This window comes from Onychostruthus taczanowskii, unplaced genomic scaffold, assembly GCF_017590055.1.
Source record: "Onychostruthus taczanowskii isolate IOZ18803 unplaced genomic scaffold, ASM1759005v1 scaffold28, whole genome shotgun sequence".
NCBI classification, from domain to species: Eukaryota; Metazoa; Chordata; class Aves; order Passeriformes; family Passeridae; genus Onychostruthus; species Onychostruthus taczanowskii.
In genome coordinates this window covers 6937037-6958803 of record NW_024500128.1, presented here as the reverse complement: position 1 = coordinate 6958803, position 21767 = coordinate 6937037, and the positions used below count along the sequence as shown (strand labels likewise).

Genomic DNA, 21767 nt, shown 5'->3' with positions numbered 1-21767 from the left:
AGCTTTGGTATTAAAAATTAATGAATTTTACAATCCCAGAACAGTTGAGGTTGGCAGGGCTGTCTAAAGGTCTTCTAGTCTCAACACTGCTCAAACCAGTGTGAAGTAGAGCAGGTTGCTCAGGGTCATCTTCAGTTTCAATTTGAATATACTCCACCTCTCTGCAGATTGTTCTAGTGTTTGATCACTCCCAAATTAAAAATTTTTTTTTCCCCCTATGTATAAGTGGAATTTCCTGTATTTGAATTTGTGCTCATTGTCTCATCTCTTGTCAACCAAAAAGAGTCTGTCTCAGTCATCTTTATTCTATGTCCTTCTTGTCTTGGGCAGCTCACAACTGAGCTCAGCACCGCAAATAGAGTCTTAGCAATGCTGAGTAGAGGGGAAGAGTTGCCTTTCTTGTCCTGGTGACATACAGCTGATGATATATTTGTCTTTTTTGCATCAAGGGCTTGTTGCTGGCTCAAGTATAAATTGTCCGCCAAGACTCACAGGCCTTTTTCTGCAAAACTGCTTTCGTGGTGGTCAGCTTCCTGCTCTACTGGTGCACAGTGGTGTTCATTCCCAGTGCAGGACTTTGTATTTCCCTCTTGGGAAGATTCCTGTTGGCCCATTTCTCCTGCCTTTTGATGTCCCTCTGAATGGCAGCACAAGGATCAGTCACTCCTTCCAGTGTTTATCCTGCAGATTTGCTGAGGATGTTCCCTTGTGCCATCATCTAGTCTTAAGATATAGAGCAGATTGGCACCAGATTAAAAAAATATCCACGGTTGTGTCCTTATCTATCAAGACAGTCATCTCAGAAGGTTATAAAGCTGGACAGGAGTGATTTCACCTTTGTAAATCTGTGCTGATTGCTTCAAATCACTTTTTTGTCCTTTGTATATTTGGAAGTGGTTTCCAGGAGGATTTACTCCATCACATTCTCACACACATTGTCTGTTTTTCATTCTTGCCCTTCTTGAAGATGGAAGTGACATAAAGAGTTTTATTAATTGTATGGGGAATGAGAAGAGAGAATCATCTTTCTTATATATGTTCTCTGTGACACAGGGCAGAGGCAGCTAATACTGCAGTGGTGAAACATATTGTCAGTCTGGGAACCCCTAGGTTATAACTTTCAAAGCAGCTCAACTGGAATGGCCACATTACTCATTTATGAACTCTATAGAGTCAGTTATATCCTGACAGAATAGCTTGGTAATGTTATTAACTAATGACTTTGCTGTGAGATGAGTTCTCATTTTTGCTGTGTGTAAAGTACTGATGTTTTCTGTGTCAGGTGTTGAGATTCAGGTGAGTTGTTGTTCTAAGAACATTACAGCATTTTCATGGAAAAGGGAAATGCTCTCTTACATTGCATCTGCAAGCCCTTTGTAGTGCATACTTAAAATTAACCTATCAAAATTCAACAGACTAAAAATTCTAAAGATTTGGTCCACTAATATTCTTGTGAGGTGGAAAAAAATAATTGACTTGAATGGATTCAGTTTGGTCAACTGTCTTGTCAACAACATTTGTGATTTTAATATCTGATAAACAAAAATACTCAAATCAGGAGCCTTCCGGACAATGCAATACATGGAGATTTTTTTTTCTGAATATTGCAGCTTGATACATGAAATTATTTCTTTTATAAGGCATCTGAGTATCAATATAATTTTAGTCTGTTAATGAAGTCTGTTAGATGCCTCTAGGAAATTGTGGTCAAAAGTGCTGAGATAAATCTTGAGCTTGAAAATGAGCCTGGAAGAGGGCCAGTTGTCATGAGAGGTTACTCTGGGCAGAAACTTCTAATCCTGTTTTCCCTCTAGGTGGTCCTTGCCAGCTGGTACCGCATATATACCACCATTATGGATTTCCTTGGTGTGCCAACAAAGACATGTTGGACTGTAAACAGAGGAAAAGGGCTTAGTCCTGTTGAAAGCTGTGAAGGTAAATTCTGGTTTATCATGGCTTCTCCTTGGAAGCATGCACTTGTGGCTTTACGTATTTCAGAAATAATAAATATCCCTCTGTTACCAAGGGTGAAAAATACGGATTTTGCTTATTAGATAACTCCTCCTGCCTAGATTGAATTCCTATCCTGGACTTCAAAACTTCACAGTTATGGTCTGAGCCTTCATAATGTTGGATTGTTACAAAGAATAAGATGTCCTAAATGTAATTGGAGGCCTACTGTACATGTATTAATTTTTGTAATTTCTGAAGGATCCCAAATACATTCCAACTTCCTGCATTTCAAAATTTCCTCCCTCAGTTTTGGAGATTTTTTTTTTAGAGAAATCTTACCTAGTGATGCTGCTGAGAAGAATCCTCTTCCTCTCATGAGTTGGTATTCAGCATGAGAATTTCAATCTTAAACCTTGATTTGACACCAAAGCAAGAATACTGCCACTTTTTTTTTTTTTCCCCATGTTTGAAATATTGGCTTGTCAAGTACGTATTAAACAATAAAAGTAGCTTACCAAGAAGTGCTTTCGAGGTGTTCTACAGTCAGTTCAAGCTGAATAATAGATGGTAGTTTGTGAAGTTGTTTCATTTTATCATTTAGAATGCCTTTGTGTGATGACAGGGTAGTATTTTTCCTTTGCACAAAGGCAGTAAGAACTTCAGAGCTTGAATGGTTCACTTTCTCTAATTTTGTAAGAAGCAATAAACAGTGTACAACCTTTCATTCCTGTTTTTCATGAAAACAAAACCAACAGAAGCACCAGCTATTGAGACTACTGTGTTTTGTGAGCATATCATCATCTTACTTTAGAAAACAGTCTTGCTGTGTTTTCAGCAGTGGGGAATAATCAGTTCTGCATATGAAACTGAAGTTTTGCTGCCATTCACTTTAATGAATAAGGCTTTTTATGCTGTATTGCTGAAATGATTAGAGCCAGGAGGGTTTAAAGAAATAGTGGGAAAGAGAGTAGCGGCAGAAGAGTGAGCGCAGAAGTGTCTGTTAATGAATAAATTGAAAGACTTGCATTACTGGAAAATATCTTGGCTTACAATGAAACAAAGAAAGCAAAGAGCATTGTGGGTGATGTGTTTAAAGATGGATTTACTCCTGCAAGAGATGGGAAGTGTGAATCTAGGATTAACAAACCTGTTCTAAAAAGCTCTATGAAATAAAAATGTAGTCGAGAGAATATTAGCAGTTTTTCTACCTTCTAAACTTCACAGGTTTTTCTCTGCAGTTAATGCATCACTCTTGGCTTATTCTGTCACTGACTGCCCCAAGGTTATATCTACCCCTACTCTTCCTGTTTTTTTTTTAAAGCTGTGGTCTCCTGATTGAATCTTCACAATAGTCTTAATGACATCTACTATTTTTTTTAATTGTCTCTTTCTGTAGATACCCTGAGATACTATACTGATAGTTTATATATTATATAGATATATTAATATAGTATACTGGTTGTATGGTGCTTTGTAACCAATATGGCCTTTCTTCTGTATTTGACAACATATATTAACTGTTTCTTGTTAGGGTTGGGAGACCCTGCTTCCTTTTATGTTGCTGTGATTTTTCTGTTGAATGGATTCATGATGTCACTGTTCTTCATATATGGTACATACCTCAGGTAAGGCAGTTGAAACTGGGCTATTCAGTTGGTATTCGCTGTCAGTTTTTAGATAAAATTGAAAAAGTGAGTGTAAAAATATTTTTATGAGATATTGATTATTTGTTTATACAGCAGTAGTGTTTTTTTACATACACATTGTCACTAAAAATACTGAAATAGAGAAGCTTTTTGCTTAAAATAATGATGATGCTGCTGGAAAAAAAATTGTCGAAAATTTTATTGAGGCTGTATCTCATTGATACCACCAGGTTGAGGATAAAACTAGATGTTTGTATATATTTTAAACAGCTTTCGACATATTTCTGCTCTCAAAATTATTACTGTAACTCATTTTAAACACAAGTTGAGTGATGGTGTACTTTTAACCATGACTGGGGTTTTCCCAGTGCTTTGCTTTAAGTCATATTTGCATGTATTTCCATTTTAGCATAACTGAGAAGGCAAAATATTTTTTGACCTAATACATTCTTTTGGACAAATTGTATGCACTTCCCCTTTTCTATAAATTTGTGTTTTCAGTATCCTTACATTTCAGGAACTGTAATACACTTTCATACAAAAATGGATTCCACATTCAGTAGAAAAGCAGAAGTGGAAATACATTTTCTGTTTACATCTGTTTTCATGTGTTGGTTTTGCCAAAAAGTGAAAGGCAGCTGTATTTTCCTCTGAGAGATGTGATTGGTTTCCTCTCTCATTCATTTTCTGGCTTCATTGTCATGGGTTTTCTTCTTTCTCCCTTTCAAGCATGTGTTGATAGTTAAAATAAGAAATAGCCCAGGGCAGACACTGTCAGTAAAAACAGGAAGTTGCCTAGTGCATGTTTTGAGGAAGTAGGTAAACTTTGACTATTTGTGTCATTAACTTGTAATACTGCTCTTAAGGGAGTTATACAGAAATTCACGTTATGTATGAATTAAAAAATTCATTGAAAATAAGCTCATTGAAAAATCAGTGAGCTCTTTATTTCTCACTACTTTCTTTAGAAAGCATAGACCTTGAGTTTTGTTTCTGTTTTAGGGTGTTTTTTGGCAAATTTTTGTTTTGTTTCTAGGGCTAACATTCTTAATGTTAAGCATATTCTTACTGTCATTTTGCATTTTAGTGTTGAAGGTTTTCAAATTTATGGGATGTAAAGTTGAGTTTTATGTGCAAGAATGCACAATTTCTGGAGATTGTTTTAGCACTTGGTATCTTTAATCCTCTGTTTTGTACCCAGAACCTACCGATTCTGTTTGACTTGTATATTAGTGATGGGTGAAGGATCTGAGAGGATTTGAAGTTGGTTTTTTTGTTGGCTTTTTTTTTTTTTTGTGTGGTTGATTTTTTTGTTGTTGTTGTTTGTTTTGGGGTTGTTTTTTTTGAGAATCTTAACAGCTGGCTGCTGCTTTTGTTTAGTAGCAAAAGTGGGTATCATCTGTCATTCAGAGTAGTAGTGAACTTCTGTGCACAAAAATGTTCTTTACTTTATATTGCATAACTTGAGCAATTACAAATCTGTTCTACCAAATAGGAACCTTTTCTATTGCTCTTTTGAAATGGGAAAAATCTAAGTAATATCTTTGGGTTTACTTTTTCTGTTTATTCAATAGATGAATTTGATTGGTATGGAAATGTAAAAAATACTTAAGTCAAAGATTTAAAAAGCTTCCTCCTGTTAACATTGCAGTATTTCACATAAAATTTAAATTGTATCTTGCATTGACCATATAATGAATTAATTTTTAAGTATGTTTTTTGAATGTGATTGATTTGATTACCCTAAGTGAATCTTTCGATCCAGACCAGAATTTCCTGTTGGGTGATTGAGCATGCAGATTCTGAAATTTACTGTTCAAGACATTAGGGAAGAAGTACTGCATTTATATTGCCTGGTTTTTAAAAGCACCAGATGTAATGATCTAAACCAAAATTTGTGAGCAGTGGAATAACTGTTTTTCAAGTTAATAACATTAAAATTGGTGTTCTGTGAAAAAGAGTTGATGCATGAAGGACTGGTTTGCTCTGAAATGAGCACTGTCTGACTAACTAATATTTTAATATTGTGTGTACTCCATTGCCTTCCCTTGATGTTTGAAAGCTTTCCTCCCTTCCCCTCAATAAACTTAGCTGTACACAAGTTCAGCTTCATAGTTTTTAAGCAACGTTGACCATGATAAAATTCTGCTGTTCCTATTTTTCTTCTTTTCACAGTGGGAGTCGTCTAGGAGGCCTTGTTACTGTGTTGTGCTTCTTTTTCAATCATGGAGAGGTAGGTTTCCCTCTCTCACCACTCCTTTTGTTTTTAGTTATTATTGAAGTTCAAGCTAATTCTCATTTCACTAAATGTAATGATGTTGCTTATTTATTTGAGATTGAATTTAAACAACTTAAATTAAATTAAAAATTAATAAGACAATGGAAAGAAAAATAGACTATGACTGAAAAATACATAGCACAGTCAAATGTCCCTTTAGTGCTTAAAATAAAAAATCAGAAAGGAAATATATTGTAAATTGGTCCTGAGATTGAAACTTAGTAGCACAATGACTTCAAGTTTCACAACATCAGAATACTCTATTTTCATGCCCATGCCATGCATAACTGGGCTACATTTACCATATGAGTAAGCTTCTGAAGCTTCTTTAAATTGCTATATATTTTACTGGAAATTCATCAATATAAAGAAAAGTGCCAAGAAACCTCTGAATTTCTTATATGCTATACCCAGGATACACAGAATTTAGAAATAGTTTATGTATTTAAAAGATTCCAGTGCTAAACTTAAATAAGCTGCATCACAGGAAAGAAGAAATAAAGGAACTGTCACTTACAACATCTCCTGGTTTTCCCAGTTAATGCTGTTCATGTCATTGTTTCATGTTTTGGAAGAAAAATCGTAGCTTTCATTCTTGTTCCTTTGGGTTGTTTCGTTTGTTCTTTTTTTCCCCTTACTGCTCATTTTATGAAAGGAAATTTGTAAAGAATTTCTAAATGGAAACTAACTATCTTATAAATTAGTTTAGGGTTGAATTTATGTTTTGTTTTCTTACCTTACTGAGCTGAACTTGGTAGAGAACACTGAGTTGTAAGAATGTGTATTGTACGTAACAGAATTAGAGATGCTTCCATTCACAGTAAGCTTTGACAGTTTTGTTATAAAACAAAAATCTGTGTGATAAAATAGCTATTTTATTTTCAAGTTTCATTTGAAATGTATTTCTTTAAATATCCCCCGTGTATGCATGGGGGATATTTAAAGAATTTAGGCATTTAAGAATTTAAACATGTTAAAGCATTGTCACCCATGGATGTTGAAGTGCCTGGTTGAAAACAGGTAAACATTAGAGTTGCTAAACTTATTTTGTGCTCTGCGAGTGCAAATATGGCATTTTATGTGGATTTCTGTTCTTAATGGCATCCTGAAGTGAAATGATGTTTCATCCTTTGCTTGTGAATACCAATAAAATAGGCACTGTTTTGCCAAGTCTGTAAAGTTGGTAACTTCAGAAAGAAATGTGTTGAAAACTTACAGGTAGTGATAGCAAAAAAACCATGTATTTCACTGTGGTACAGTGCAGTTCTTCCACAGGTGATTGTAGGAGAGCCTTTCTCTCTGTGAATGACTTGACCTGGGGAAAAAGTACAGATAATGTATTTTGGAGAATGGTGTGAAAGCAGATCTGCACAGATGTAGTCTGGGCTTAGGTAGGGCTTAAGGGAGGCAACCGTGATTCAAGCTCACATGCATGGATTTCTGGAGAACAATATGAAATACTTGCAGAGGTGCAGCGTTGGATCTCAGCTGGCACTTTTGTGTTTGGACTGTAGCTGAATGGAATACCTCAGACTTACTTGATATTGTTGTGTATATGGCTGTGGTGGTACCTGTAAATCCAGGCGCACAGGGGCTCTCTCCTCACGGGGTGCTCTGTTGAATGCCATGCTGTGGATGTGCCTCTGTGTGTGTAAGAAGGGCCCAGCTCTTTGACAGCCTTGTGATTATGTGCAAATCATCTTGTGTGGGTCGAGCTAGACCAGCTGCCAAAAATTTCCTTTCCTGTTTGGCAAGGATAGGACTGCGCTACACAAGTAAGCCTGATCTGTAAGCCTTATCTCAGCTCTAATGCTGTGTATAAGTGGTATGTAAAAATGCTTTCTGGCCATGAGCTAGTGACCCTAAGGCTCTATGTTTTTGTTTGTGCTGTGCTTGTGCTACTGTGTTTTAATGATTTCAAACTTAGACAAATCTGATATATTTCTACCTGCAGCAGAGTGAGTTTACAGCCTTGATAAATCATCCACAGATGATTGAGTTTAGCATTACATTCCAGCTATAGAAAAGTAGCATAGCCCATGTTAGTCAATCCACTTCTAAGATAATGCTTCCTTTTAATGGTTGTGTATGCTCATAATTTTTTCCCTGTCTTATCTTCTCCAGTATCATAAGATTTGGCAAACCAAATGTTGCTGTAGTCTTGAAAAATATGCAAAATGACTACTCTGGTTTAGAATAATCATGATTATATTTATTGCTTATTAAAAAAAAATTAACTCATCACATCTGTGCAGTCAGCTGAGGACAGCATATTAATACATATGTTTATGAAAAGTTTATTTTAATGATAATTGGTGCAGCTTTTACAAAGAGTGCTTCTAGATGTCAGGGACTGTGATTAATGTGATGGGTTTCTGTTCTTTGCTTTTATTTTACACTGTTAATTTAACGTACTTGGGAAATGGCAAGACAATAAGCAAGGAACTATATAATGTTGATTTTAGTGACTTGTTTGGTAAAACTATTTTTAAAAATGGTTTAAAGATTCTAGGAAGCAAAGGAGAAGGAACATCCTGGCAATAGTATCCTACAGTATTTTCATAGATTCACTATAGTCTATGTTTTGATAAATAACATTTTTCTCTTGTAGTTGTAAAGAACTTACTTCTGTTTTTTAATACAGATCTCTTGATAGCCAGTTTGAATTTGTTCTTTTTTTTTTTTTTAAGGTCAGTGCAAGCACTTTATAAAGATCTGAATATAGATATTGGAGACAACATCTGTAGCTGAGCCATTTGCCACGAGGCCCATTATTTATTTGTCATGAACCCCATTAATTAAGAAATTAATGAAAAAACTATTCAGTTGACTTCAGTGTATTATGCTTTGCTTTATTAGGGTTAAAAAGTGGAATTCATAAGTTATGTATAAGTAGTATAGGGTCTGTATGAACTTCATTTCATGAGTTTAGAATACTGGCCTGTTTTGCAGGGCAGCTTCAGATTTTATACTTAATGTGCTGTTACTGATAGAAATGTGAAATGTTTATAACCTAAAGAACTCCAGCATAATGAGGAATATATTGCTTTATCCTTCAGATCATTTCCCAACACACTGTCTCTGTCTATGTGTGGCAAGTCACTGCATGAATTTGAAAATTATTTATCTAGAAAAGTTTATTATTTCAGCAAAACCAGGGACAAGTAGCTGCTGCCCTGCTTTTTTCTTGGATGTTCTCTAGCTGCCACATTCCATTTTGGAAAAGCAGTGCTCTATTTTAATTACAGTGTATATTAGGCCCCAAGAGTAGAAGCCTCTTCCTTTTCCTTCCTCTTTTCTGCTTCCTGGCTTGTTTTTTGTAACATTCTAACTAAAACCTCATGTAGCTTGGTTTTTGCTTTATTGCAGTATCTGTAGTAATTAATTTTGAAATGTGAATGCATGGTTTTGTGGAAATACATCAGTGTATGTTACCATCTAACCCAGTTCTTATTTTCAGTGCACTCGTGTCATGTGGACTCCACCTCTTCGGGAAAGTTTCTCGTACCCATTCCTTGTGATGCAGATGTTGCTTTTGACCTATATTCTCAGGTACCTCTCAGTTTATGCTGGGTCTTTACAATGCTTTAAAAAAACGGAATGTCACAGGACATTTATTTAATTGCCTTTATTTAAATATTTATTTAAATGCCTCTGTGTGCTGTAACAATGGTATCATTAACAGAGAAACTTTCCTGTGGCTGTTACATTACAGACGCTGCACCAGTAGAACTGCAGTCATATTACTCACTAATTAAAAGGAAAAACTTTGCAACTTGAAGACATGATTAACATAAAAATCAGAATTACTGTGTTGGCAAATACGTGTCTAAAGTAAAAATCAGAATTTTTGGTTGATGTCCCTTCCTTCCCATGAGAAACAAGCTGATACTTCATCAATTGGTTTTGTCCCTCTTGGAGAGTGGTATGTTGGCTGCACGTAGAGTAAGCCTATGCTTTGCAACAAAGGATGCTATAGGCACCCATAAGCTAGTATGTTCTTGCAGTTTTCTATGACTAATTAACTAGTTTCATTAACTAGTTCAATGATTTAGAGCAGTCTAATTACATTAATGCAGGGATGCTCTTGAGTTCATTAGCCCCGCTTTTCCGTGATTATTTCTGGCTTGCAACATGATTATGTTACTGTCTTGCTTCTGTTTTAGAAAATAAGCATGACCATTCATACTTAAGGACTTCTCCACCAACTCCATTGCATCAGATTTACAATGTATTTATGATTTAGTTGAACTTAGTACTTAAAACCACCAATTTTCCTTTATTAGGTCATACTGATTTGTAGTTATTGATGTTTAAAGCAGAAGTATTTAATGCTTGTCACTAATTCATGTTTTTGATATGAGGAAAAGATATGTGCTCTCTAGAATTTTTTGAGATTTGAAACATGACATGTTTCAGAATTGAACTTGAATCAACACAGGATTAAATATTTTAAATAGCATTTATTTCCAGATATGGAGAATGGACTGGGGTTTCAATGATAGATGAGTTTCATGTACTTGTCATTGTCTCCTTCCCTGAAACATCTCTCAGGATTGCTAGCAGAAAGTAAATTTGGAAGAAATGTGAGGGAGGGGAGTTAAATCACTTTCAAATGCAGGCCATTCTGAAACAGTTGTGGTTTCAGCTGAAGTGGAAATGGTTGTGACCTGACTGTAGAGTTGTCACAAGAAGGTGAAGCACTTGCAAATGACATGCTTTGGCCTGCTCTACTGCATACTGCCAGGAGAAGACTTGTTTGGTAATCAGTGACTCATCAAACAGTTAAGGAACATTAAACATCAGAACTGTTGTCATGGAAACTCAAGGGAAAAAAGATATTAAATTTACTTGAGCAGTGTTATTTGTAGTTGATCAATATTGCTAGCTGTCTTCCAAGGTAACTGTTTTTATTGCATTTTATATTGTACTTTTCAATATGCAAACACCTGTGTAATTGTACTTACTGATGCCTATTCTGTCTCTTTTTCCCAAGGATTCCGAGTATTAATACAGGAAGCTTGATTGCACTGTGTGTTTCTAATATCTTTTTCATGCTTCCCTGGCAGTTTGCTCAGTTTGTTCTTCTAACTCAGGTAAGCCCATATTTACCTCTAAATAGCCTTTTTGTCTAACCTGGACAAATTGACTGCTTGTATAGACAGCCATTGAATTCACAACTATACCAGCACTTTCCTTTTAGCCAGACTTCATTCTTGCTGTCAGGAAAGATTCTCACCATTTAACACATCAGTCTTGCTAGTGTTGAGTTTAAAAGTTGACTGTTTACACCACTTACCATTCTGTCTCCAGGACTAAAAATATTTACTTTTACCACATAAACAGCCTCTAGCCTGAGATCAGTACATTAGAACAAGAAAAAAAATTGTCTTTTGAAGCACAAAAATTTAAAAAAGGCATTGGTCAGGCTGTTAAAATTTTTAAATGTACCAGTGTTTGCATGGCATGTAATATCTGGCATGATTTTGCATGATTTTCTATATCATTTTGATGAGTCTGTGAGTAGTGCTGTAGTCTGAGATTTTGGATAGTTGAGGTAACTGTAGTTAGCACTGAAATCTAGGGAATGCTGATTGGAGCTGTAGGATATTGTCACACAGCAACTTTCTTCGTGTTTGAGTTGGTTGAAATGCAGCCTGTTGACTGAAATCCATCTGTGTCTCCAGACCTTTTCACTTGTCTGCCTTACTTGAAGCAGATTGAGTTGGTAGCTTTAAACAATCAAGCTGTGGTATGCAAGGTTTCTAAATGCATAAGAGGAAATAATAAATTCTGTACAATATTGAAAAAAACTCATCAGTATAACCTGTTCAAGAAGCTGAGCCTGAAATTTGCAAATTCAAGGTCACTTCATAATTTCATTAATTTCCCATATGGCTTTTAAGAGGCTGTCTAATCCATAAGTCAACAAGCCTTATTTTCCTCAGCAGCAAATTGTGGATGTTTCCATACTTTGCTGAGAAGTTAAAATTAATGAGTAATTCTTTTGTGGTTTTGACTGATATATTTTGGGGTTTTTTGTTTTGGTTCATTTGTTTGTTGAGTTTTTTTTCTATTTTTGTTTGATTTGGTTTATTTGGTTTGGGTTTTTGTTGTTTGGTTTGGGTTCTTTTGTGTTTGGGGTTTTTTTTTTTATTTTGTTTTAAATTTAAAAGTGAAAGCTAATGTGTTAGTGCTGTGTTTTGGTGACTTGGATTTTTATGAAATTGAATACTTATTTCTTAAGTATTCAACTGTATTTGATAATTCTTATTTAGAGCACCACAACAGGATTTTTGAAAGAGATAATTATGAAACACCTGAGTACTTAGCAAAAAGTAGCAATAAAAGTTAATGATTGTTTGAATAATCTTTTCTTTTGCATGAAGGAGTTCACCAGTGCAAATTGTTTTGACTTCCCTTTCACTTTTGATTTTAGATAGCTTCATTATTTGCGGTGTGTATTATGGGTTATATTGACTCCAGCAAATTACAGAAGATACTATCTGCTCATATGGTAATGCTTTTTAAAATAAACCTTAAGTCTCCTCAAGCAGGTCAAAGCATGAAAAGAGACCATTTGTCTGAAGTGCTTTCCTTAGTTGCACAAAGGTTGAAAACATGCAGTGATAAGGGAGGGAGGGGTCTGGATTGGAACTAAAATTGGGTTTTGAAAACTGCTGTAGTCTTGACCATGCAAAGATCTTGTGGTTTAACTCTCTAGGGAGATACTTAGAAAGGAGGATAAGTGTTAAGTTGAAAATCAATTTTTTTACAAAACTGTGTGAAAAAGTCAGGAAAGAAGGGAAAGATAAGTAAAAGGTGTGTAAGTTTCTGCATAATACCTGATTTTAAGTTTTAAAGTTGAGATAAGGATCAAATTTTGCTTTTTGAAGTGGGATTACAGTTTTAAATACAGAGGAAGATGTAGACAAGTTTTTTTAAGAAATGTGATGGTGTTTAAAATTATTTTTTCTTGCTAAAATTGTGCCATGCTAACTCAGTGGGTGAAAAGAGAATATTTCCCCAGAAAAGAAACTAAATTATATTTCACATGTTTTAAAACATTTTTGAAATACTGTAAATGTTAAACTAAAGGCAATGTTAAGTTCTATGTGATTCATTTCTCATGTAAAGCAGATTTGTTTGGTAGCTTTTTGACAGAAGCAGGTTGACATACTTAAGCTTTCTGGCTTATGTCAATAGCTATATCATAATTTAGGTGCTGAAATGCCATAAATAGCCTATTTTCAGACAGATAAACAGTCATGTTATGTTACAGAGACGGCTTATTGAGTCTGGGTAAATTGCCAGTCTCTTTCCTGGTGTTTTCAATTTTTGCCTCCCTCCTACCCTCCTCCTTCTGTGGAAAATAAAAGTCTTAACTATGTGAAGAGGGGAGTAGAAAAGTCTGCAAATTACTGTGTTTTTTTTCATTATTCCTGTGCATAAAAGAAGACAGAGCTTGCTTATTGATTTTTGCCCTCTAAGTTGGAAAATGTAATTCAGATTGCTTTCTGTTAAAACAAAGAGCACAGTAGATCAGGATGGTGGATAAAAGTTGTATTTCAGCCTTGAATTAGGTGCATATGATCAAACAGAGTTCTCCTTCCTTGACTATGATGATGATGGTATTTTAAATAAATATTTGTCAGTTAAGAAGAAAGAAGGCATCAAATATTCTATTAATTTTTATGTTTGTCCAGAATTCTAAAAGGTAACAAATAGCATGTAGAGAGCTCATACAGTAATTTAGAAAAAAATAAATATGTTAGAAATAGCTTCAGAAATTTATCTGTTGTATTGCATAAATTTATCCTATGACCAGGATTTGTTCTTACATACTTTCAATAAATAAATTAAAACAATTCTCTGCACTTGGCTACCTGCTGCCATCAGGTCCTTACAATCAATGTTTTCAGAACAAATCTGCAAGTGTACCAGGATTGCACTTTGCTGTAAAGTAGGTGTTTTTAAATTTAAAGACACAGTAGGTAATCCTTACCTTTTCTATTTTAAATTGAATCATTTTTATTTTCTTCTTTCAGGTGTCTCTTCTAGTGTGTTTTATTCTGATGTTTGGTAATTCAATGTTACTGACATCATATTATGCTGCATCTTTAGTAGTTATCTCGGTAAGTTGCTTAAGAAGAATCATGTGCTGTGCTGAGACTGCAGTGCTGTACTGTTATATATGTATTGATGTAAAATGTGCAGCTGCTGCACTACCAGACAGATGAGGAACCTTTCACATGAGAGACAGGATTAGACCATAAAGATATCTGGTGAAAAGGTAAATACTAATTCAAGAAATCATGAATTTATACCAAAACCTCTTTGTAAGAGAAACTCAGTTAAGACTCAGTTATTCTACTTTTATACTTCTTTTTATAAAAATATAAAATTTACCATGTATGTAATTTTGACCAGAGTGACTGTAAAGCAAGAAGCATGAGCAAGGAGGAGATTAATTTAAATGCTTCTTATTGATAGCAAATCCTCTAGAGCAGAATAAATGACTAAGCCATATATAACAGTGGTTTAAGACTGTTTGAAACTGCTGCATCATACCACTGTGTTAGCAAAATTACTCACTGAAGATTCATCATCTCACTATTCATTATCTTAATTTTTCTTTAAATAGGAAAAAAACCCGCAATCTCTTTCAGTTTTGTATAGTTCCTCATAAAGGATTTTATGTACATAAGAAATAGGAAAGTGTTGTGAGCAGATCCTATTTAGCTTGCTGCAAATCATCTTAATTTCTGATTCTTTTTGTCTGTTTATGTTTTGTCAATCAGCAAGAGTGTGGCAATTTCTCACTTATGCTAGTAGTATGCCTTGGCTGCATATTTGCTGTAGTATAGTTTGCTTGTTATGAATCTATTCTAGTTTCTTGTAGCAGCTTTTGTAATGATATATTAAGTACAGTTGAGTTGAGTTCTCAACCTGTTGAGTTCCTTACCCGTTTTCTGCTTTGATAGAAGTATTTGTTGGTTGTGTGTTATTTGGATGCTTATATTGGCCTCAGTCTCACATATGGACTGGATTTCTGGAAGCTTTTAATTACAGTGTTCATCAAATTAGCCTAAAATGGGTCTTGCTTGTGTCATAAAATGAACATATTGTGAAAAGGAACGGAGTGACTCCTACCACCCTTCATGTTCTGTTGCCATACTTGAAAATTATTTGTATTGTGCTGCCAGTAATTTATTTCTTGCTTCAGGGTCTTGTCATTCACAGAAGCAGACAGAGCTCAGTTTCCCATTGGTTTTGACTTAAAGAAGCTTAGAACTGAATAATACAGAATCTCCTTGCTTGTTCAGGAGAAAAGTAGTCTTCCATAATTGTACTCGAACTGCAGTAAGAGTTTTTATATTGGCAAGTTTTGCCAGTGCATGGTGAAATCATACTGCATATATTTGTATCTCAGGTTGTATATAATTATGGAAGATTTTTTAATAATTGAATATATGATGTGATAGGCTTACCAAAGGGAAAAACCTCTCATTCAGGATACTAGAATAGCTTGTTGTCACTATGTCACCTGAGAATGTGCATTATTTTTTTTTTTTTTTAATTAGGGAATTCTTGAATGGAGTCCAAAAGTCTTGAAAAGGCGCAAAACAGAAGTCTATGTATGGGTAAGGAATTTCAAATATCTTAAATTTCAGAGAAAAACTATGACTTTTTTTTGTTTGTTTTTGTCAAATACAGAAACAACTTCTGGTTTCGTTTCTAATAATTGAAAATCAAGGAATATAGCTGCACTACTGTCTTTAAAGAATTGTCATTGTTCCCAGCAATTAGTGTTAAATTCCTGAATAAATAAGGAGAGCATAAACACACATTTATTTCAGAAAGCTGAAATAGCCTTTAAATGGCAACACATTTAATTTCACATTGACAACTTTACATGTTTACAAAACCTAAGATCTGTGTGGAAATCCTTTTGAAGTAAAGGTCAATTTTAGAAAAGGCAAGCAAAAGGCTAACAGTGCTTGCAGAAATGGAGATTAAGGTACTGCATTAGATATTCACTAATGTGTGGATATCTGTATAATTTTTTTAAGAATAGTTTTATGACAACAGCAAACATTTTAAAATTACATAGGGAAGTAATTAATTGTAAAACACTGTAGAGTGTGTGGGTGAGGTTTTGGAGGGTAGTAGAAGTTGTGTCCAAACAGGGAGAACACTCCCAAAACTATTATGAATAAAATGTAACACTGTAGAAAACATGAGAATTGACTTGTTGCTTAAGACATAACATTAACATGTAAAAATACCTGAAATGGGAGCCTACCAAGACTATGCCTGACTTAAGACAGGCATTCTTATTAAATGAAGGGTAAGCTGTTAGCAAAAGTGGATGACATTCATGTAGTTATTATAAAGGAATTAGAATTGGAAGGAATTAAAATATTTATAGGAATCTGCAGTACATGTCTACATGTAGTACCAGGGAAAATCAGAGTGTAGACAAATTTCATAACAGTTTTCTGAAATGGGGATCCAAGGCACTTGTGGAACAGCAAACTAATAAATCTGGGTTTTGTAAAAGAATAAAAACTTGTATAATGAGGAAGGTGTTAAGCTGTATGTACGTGCAGTATAATGAGAGACATCCAATGCAGCCTTTGTCAGAGGAAGTCGTGCCTTGCAAAAGTGTTTGACTCCTCTGAAGGATGTAGATAAATATATGTGGGTCAATGTAGCATACATAAATTTCAGGAACTTTTTGGAGAAGCTGTCTAACTGAAACTATAAAAGTAACTAAACTCCATGAGATACAGTATGAATGTCAGAAGGTCAGAAACAAAGGGTGGGATTAAATGGTAAGTCTTCAAAAGACTACCACCACCCTAAAAACGTATATAAAATAATTGATCCTAAATAAGGTGCCACCATTCAGCAGAGAAATCTCAGTATTCTTACACAAAGTTCTCTGAACACACCAGTTCATTACTGAGCAGGTACCAAAAAGGAGAATACTTGATGGAAATCACAGAGAAGGACCTGTAGAGAAAGCAGAATTTCTTTTTTTTTTTACTTTGTAAATTCATATGTAACATTTGTAAATATTGCATGTAGTCTCAGTCAATGTGTCTTACCTAAAAAAAAAAAATGTAAAAACTATAATGCCTTCCCCCAAAATCTACTGACATTGAGTATGAAAATAATTATGAATGGAAATTTACCAAATAGCTGAGATTTTAAAATACGTTAGAATTCTACATCTTCTAAAATAAAGGTAAATACAATAAAGCCAGTGAAGAAAAGTGGAATATAATTATAGTTTTTTTAATGCCCCTTGCGGTAGCAGCAATAAGCTTATAAGGGATAAGAAAGTTACTGTGGAAGAGAAAAACCCAGAGGCATTCAGTAAAGGATTAGGTACCTCCTAGGTATTTGGGTTTCTTAGCAGCCGTTAAATGAGATGATTGAATGCAGCCCATCGTGACAGAAAAACCCTGGTTACAATAGGGCAAAGATCAGGTTTTTGTTGAACTCTCTCTGAACGCCTCTGCTGTGAGTCCCAAATACAAGATACTGAGACAGGTTGTCCTATTCACTTGATCCAGTTTTATAAAGAACTAGCTAAATTAAGCTACACTGCCAAGAATTTAACCTTCTTGGTACAGGAATAAACTTTATACATAACTAAAAGTAGTAGCTGGACATAACAAGCAATTATATTTCCATCAACTTCTAACCTCACATCATCTTGACATGGTGCTATAAATCAGCAAATTCCTCCAAAGATTTGAATTACCAGGCTAGCACAACCTGATAATATGGGGCAACTCTTGTCCACAACCAATCCCTACACACTGATATGTGCAGAACAGGTGGAACAGGCAGTGAGGCTGCCCCTGTTTCAAGGTAACTTTTCTACCCCCTCTGCTGCACTGTTGTATGCAGTGGCACAGGTGTAGTGTAAATCAGTTGTGCAAAATTATTTCAGCTGTAACAGAGGAGAGTTTATAAGTAGTAGCTAAATTTAAGAAGCATTTTAAAAAGAAAAAAATTATAGAAGTTAAAGGCATCCATTTCATTCTAAATATATTTTTCAAGGTCATTGAAGGATGTGCCTGGTTATTTGGGACAGTCACCTTGAAATACCTGACTTCTCTTGTGTTTGGAATAGCTGATGATGTAAGTTCTTTTATCAGAGTATCTGGTTGGTATCTTTCAAAAATTCTGTCATTCCTAATATTTGATTTTGACATCTTGCTGATACACTTTCCTGAATTTCCAGAATTTGTTTTACAGAAGTGGGAGAGAGATTGTATATTTGCTTTTTCTTTTATTATGTATTATCACTTTGAGATGTTATTATAAAAAATTTGCAAAAACACAAATATCTTTACTTTTGTCTTAGTGAATACTCTGTGTGTTTGTTTTAAATGTGGATTTATGGAGCTTTGTTTGTCTTGGGTATCTTCTACCTACACCTTTATTTACTCAGTTTGTTAATTCACTCCTCTCTGAAACTAATTTTCAGGATATTTTTGAAATGCTTGTTCTAACAGGTACAGCCTTTGTTCTATTTCAGCCCCTTTATTCTTTTGTTAAAAACCTGTCTCCATATCTGTATCAAGGGGTAAAAGATAGGAACATGGAGTATTGAAACATGGCTATGCAAAACTTCTGTTGAGTACAATCTTTTTTTCTTTTTTTCTGTTTTCTGCTTTTTATTTAACACCATACAATCTGTGTTAGACTCAAAGATTTTATTTAATACGCTGAAAGTAGATTTTTGGTGCTCTTGTAATGATACTGTAAGTGATATAAACTTCTGTTCTAATTAAAAATATTTCTCAATACAGTATAATTTCTCATATTTATGCTACTTTGTTGTGGAAAACAGGACCATTTACTACAGTTTGGTATTTCTTTCCTGTATATCCTGCCAGGCTCATATAGGAAACATATTGAAATCTAAATTTATTGGCTACAAGGATTTTGATACATTAATGTATACCTGCGCTGCTGAATTTGACTTCATGGAAAAAGAGGTAATTTGGTCAAATTATGTGATTTTGGAAGAGGGAACTTCTTGCTTTATCTTTATTTATAACTTAAAACATTTGAGAACCACACCTCCTACAGTCATCATAAATTCAAATACATACTTGAAAAGAGAAATTAATGAACTAAAGCTAAATTTAATTGGATTTATTGCATTTTAAGTGAACTTAAACTGAAGCAGTGTTTTGATTTTAGATCTAAGAAATATGCTTGCTTGAATGAAAGAAGTGCTTCCTCAGGAATAAATGAAAGGTTACAGTTCTGCAAACAAGATTTTATGGGGCTCTTGGTACCTGGTTTTGAGCATATGGAAAATGTAGTGAGAGCTGCAAGGGCCTTATATAGTAGGTTTAGACTACAGAACAGCATGTGGCATTAATAGACTTCTTTTAATTTATCAGTGCCTTCATAGGCATTTAGAATGTTTATAGATTATTCAACCTATAGTACTCAAATTCAGATGAGGTACAATCTGTTTGTCATCTTTGGATGGCTTACCAAAGAACTGGAAACAATTTACTGATGACCCTAGTATTATGTGTTTAGTATGATTGCTGGGTGGAGTTTACATTTACATTTTACTCCAGAAAGATCTCCTTATATTAATTTCTTTAAAATGGTGATTGAAATAATTACAGATGAAGGAAAGCAATTAATGAACTTGATTTCCATTTTAGACTCCAGTGAGGTACACAAAGACTCTGCTATTACCAGTTGTTCTGGTGGTTTTTGGGGTAATCATCAAAAGGGTAAGTGATTGATTTAGTGAGTCACCTTTACCTTGAACTTACATTTCAGGTTTTTTGGAAGGGATTGCTACTTATTTATTTATTTATTTGATATGGGAAGAAATTTATATGGAAGAAATTGGTGTGGTGGGTTAACCTTTCCTGACTGCCAGGTGCCTGCCAAGCCATGCTGCCATTCCTTACCCTCACTATGATGGGGAAAGAAGAGTAGACAAATCTCATGGGTCAGGGATAAGTACAGGGGCCTCACTCTCATTCACTGTCATGAGCAAAACGTGAAACAAGGAAGATCAAATTAAATTTTTTTTGTGAATTAAAAATAAAATGCAAGAAGCAAACCAAAAACTAGAACCATCTTTTCATCCCCAGGCTCAATAGGTCCCTTCCATAGGCTGCAGTTGTTTTAAGAATGGGGTCAGCATAAGTCCTTTCCATGGGGTATGGTTCTTCAGAATCACACTGCTCCAGCATGAGTCCCCCACAGGTTGCAGGTCCTGCCAGAAAACCTGCTCCTTTGTGGGCTCTTGTCCACAAGCTGCAGTTCCTGCCAGGAGCTGTTTCCTTTTGGGCTCTCTGTGGGTTGCAGCATCCTTCAAGGCATTCGCACCTGCTCTGGCATGGGGTCCTGCACAGGTCTCGGGTGAATTTCTGTCCGCTCCACCATAATCCTTCATTGCCTTCCAGGAAAAAAAAAAACAAAAAAAAAACAAACTTGCATCACTGTGGTGTTCTCCAAAAGCTGCCATATCATGGTTTTCATGGAGCACCTCCTTCACTGACCTTGGTGACTTGAGTCTTGTTTCACTCCCAGTTTTCTTGCTGCTCTCTCTTAAACATGCTGCAGAGTTACCTTTTTGTAAACTTGTTATCAATAGGGGCCAGTCAATGGTGAGTTCAGCTTTGGCCAGTGGTTTTAAGCTGTTTGGAACTGCTCTCTCTGCCATGGGGGCAGCCCCTGGTCTCTTCCCACAGAAGCCATCCCTGCAATGTTCCTGCTACTGAAACCTTGACATGTAAACCCAGTACAGTCAGAAAAACACAGGTTTTCAAGAACATGTATTTAAAATTCTGTATTCTCATCACAGAGATTTTTGCAAAGGTCCAGTCCTGAGTCATTTAGAAGAAATTTCTGTTATTTAGGTGATGAATGCTATAACTGGAGTTTATAACTGTTTTTGTAAATTTGATTATGTATAATTTGTGTAAAAACAACTTACAGTTTGCACAGGAACAGATGGGATAACTGCTAACTGCCTGGCTAATTAAACATCCTCTAAAAGAAGTTCTGGCTAAAACATTGCATGTCTTTTATCTTATCATTATCTCAAAAAGAGATTACTCAGGTGTAGTTTAGTTTAGCAAATGTTGAAAATGCTTCAAAATGCTTATGAAAGTGTGTTCATACTTTTTGTTGTCTCTTATTTTCTTCAGGCAATTAAATATATTCTGTGTTCCTTATCTCACACAGGCCGATATGAAAAGTAAGTATTGCCTTCTTTTTTAATGTAAAACTGAATTTTGTGCTGGAAGTTCATTTGACTTGCTATATGCTACAAAATTCAGAATTCTATGTTATGTAAGTCCTTTTTGAAAGGTTAGTAGTGTGCAGTTCAGTAACTGAATGGATGTATTGCAAATGGTATTTTTGTATTATAACTAAAATGAAGGTTATCTGCTAAACATGTTTTACACATCTTAACCCATGTATGCCTAGACTTTATATTTAATGATTTACTTTTCTGCTCTTTTCCTAAAGCAGTATTTATGTCCTTTTTTTGCTTTTTTACTATAAATAGTGAATGTAAATTCTTTTTTCCCCATTAATTTCTTCCAGATTATAAAGATACCAGAGTTTCATCTCATGGAATTAATTTTAAAAAAATGTGCTAAAATCAATACTTGAGATTTCCAAAGAGATACAGGGATTGAGGAAGATAGTTAAGATTTGCAATTTATTTCAAAACTTGCATGGAGGGGGGAAAAAATTCTGACATTTGATTCATGCCTACTGGATTAGTTGCATTGTCTAATGCCATTAGAGATTATTTTAATATAAAACCATTTCTTCTGTAGTACATAAATAATGATGGGTTTTGGGTTGTTATT

At 34.9% G+C, this 21767-nt stretch overlaps 1 protein-coding gene across 1 annotated transcript in view; it reads left to right on the top strand.

Moving 5' to 3' along the window:
* DPY19L1 (dpy-19 like C-mannosyltransferase 1) overlaps positions 1–21767 on the top strand; it is a 45174-nt gene that overhangs the window by 11022 nt on the left and 12385 nt on the right. The window contains exons 6-17 of the mRNA XM_041407919.1: positions 1815–1935; positions 3485–3578; positions 5775–5832; positions 9338–9429; positions 10874–10973; positions 12317–12394; positions 13926–14012; positions 15462–15521; positions 17956–18036; positions 18798–18899; positions 19590–19661; positions 21093–21142. Coding sequence (XP_041263853.1) covers positions 1815–1935; positions 3485–3578; positions 5775–5832; positions 9338–9429; positions 10874–10973; positions 12317–12394; positions 13926–14012; positions 15462–15521; positions 17956–18036; positions 18798–18899; positions 19590–19661; positions 21093–21142 — 995 coding nt within the window. The remainder of the gene's footprint in view (positions 1–1814; positions 1936–3484; positions 3579–5774; positions 5833–9337; positions 9430–10873; positions 10974–12316; positions 12395–13925; positions 14013–15461; positions 15522–17955; positions 18037–18797; positions 18900–19589; positions 19662–21092; positions 21143–21767) is intronic.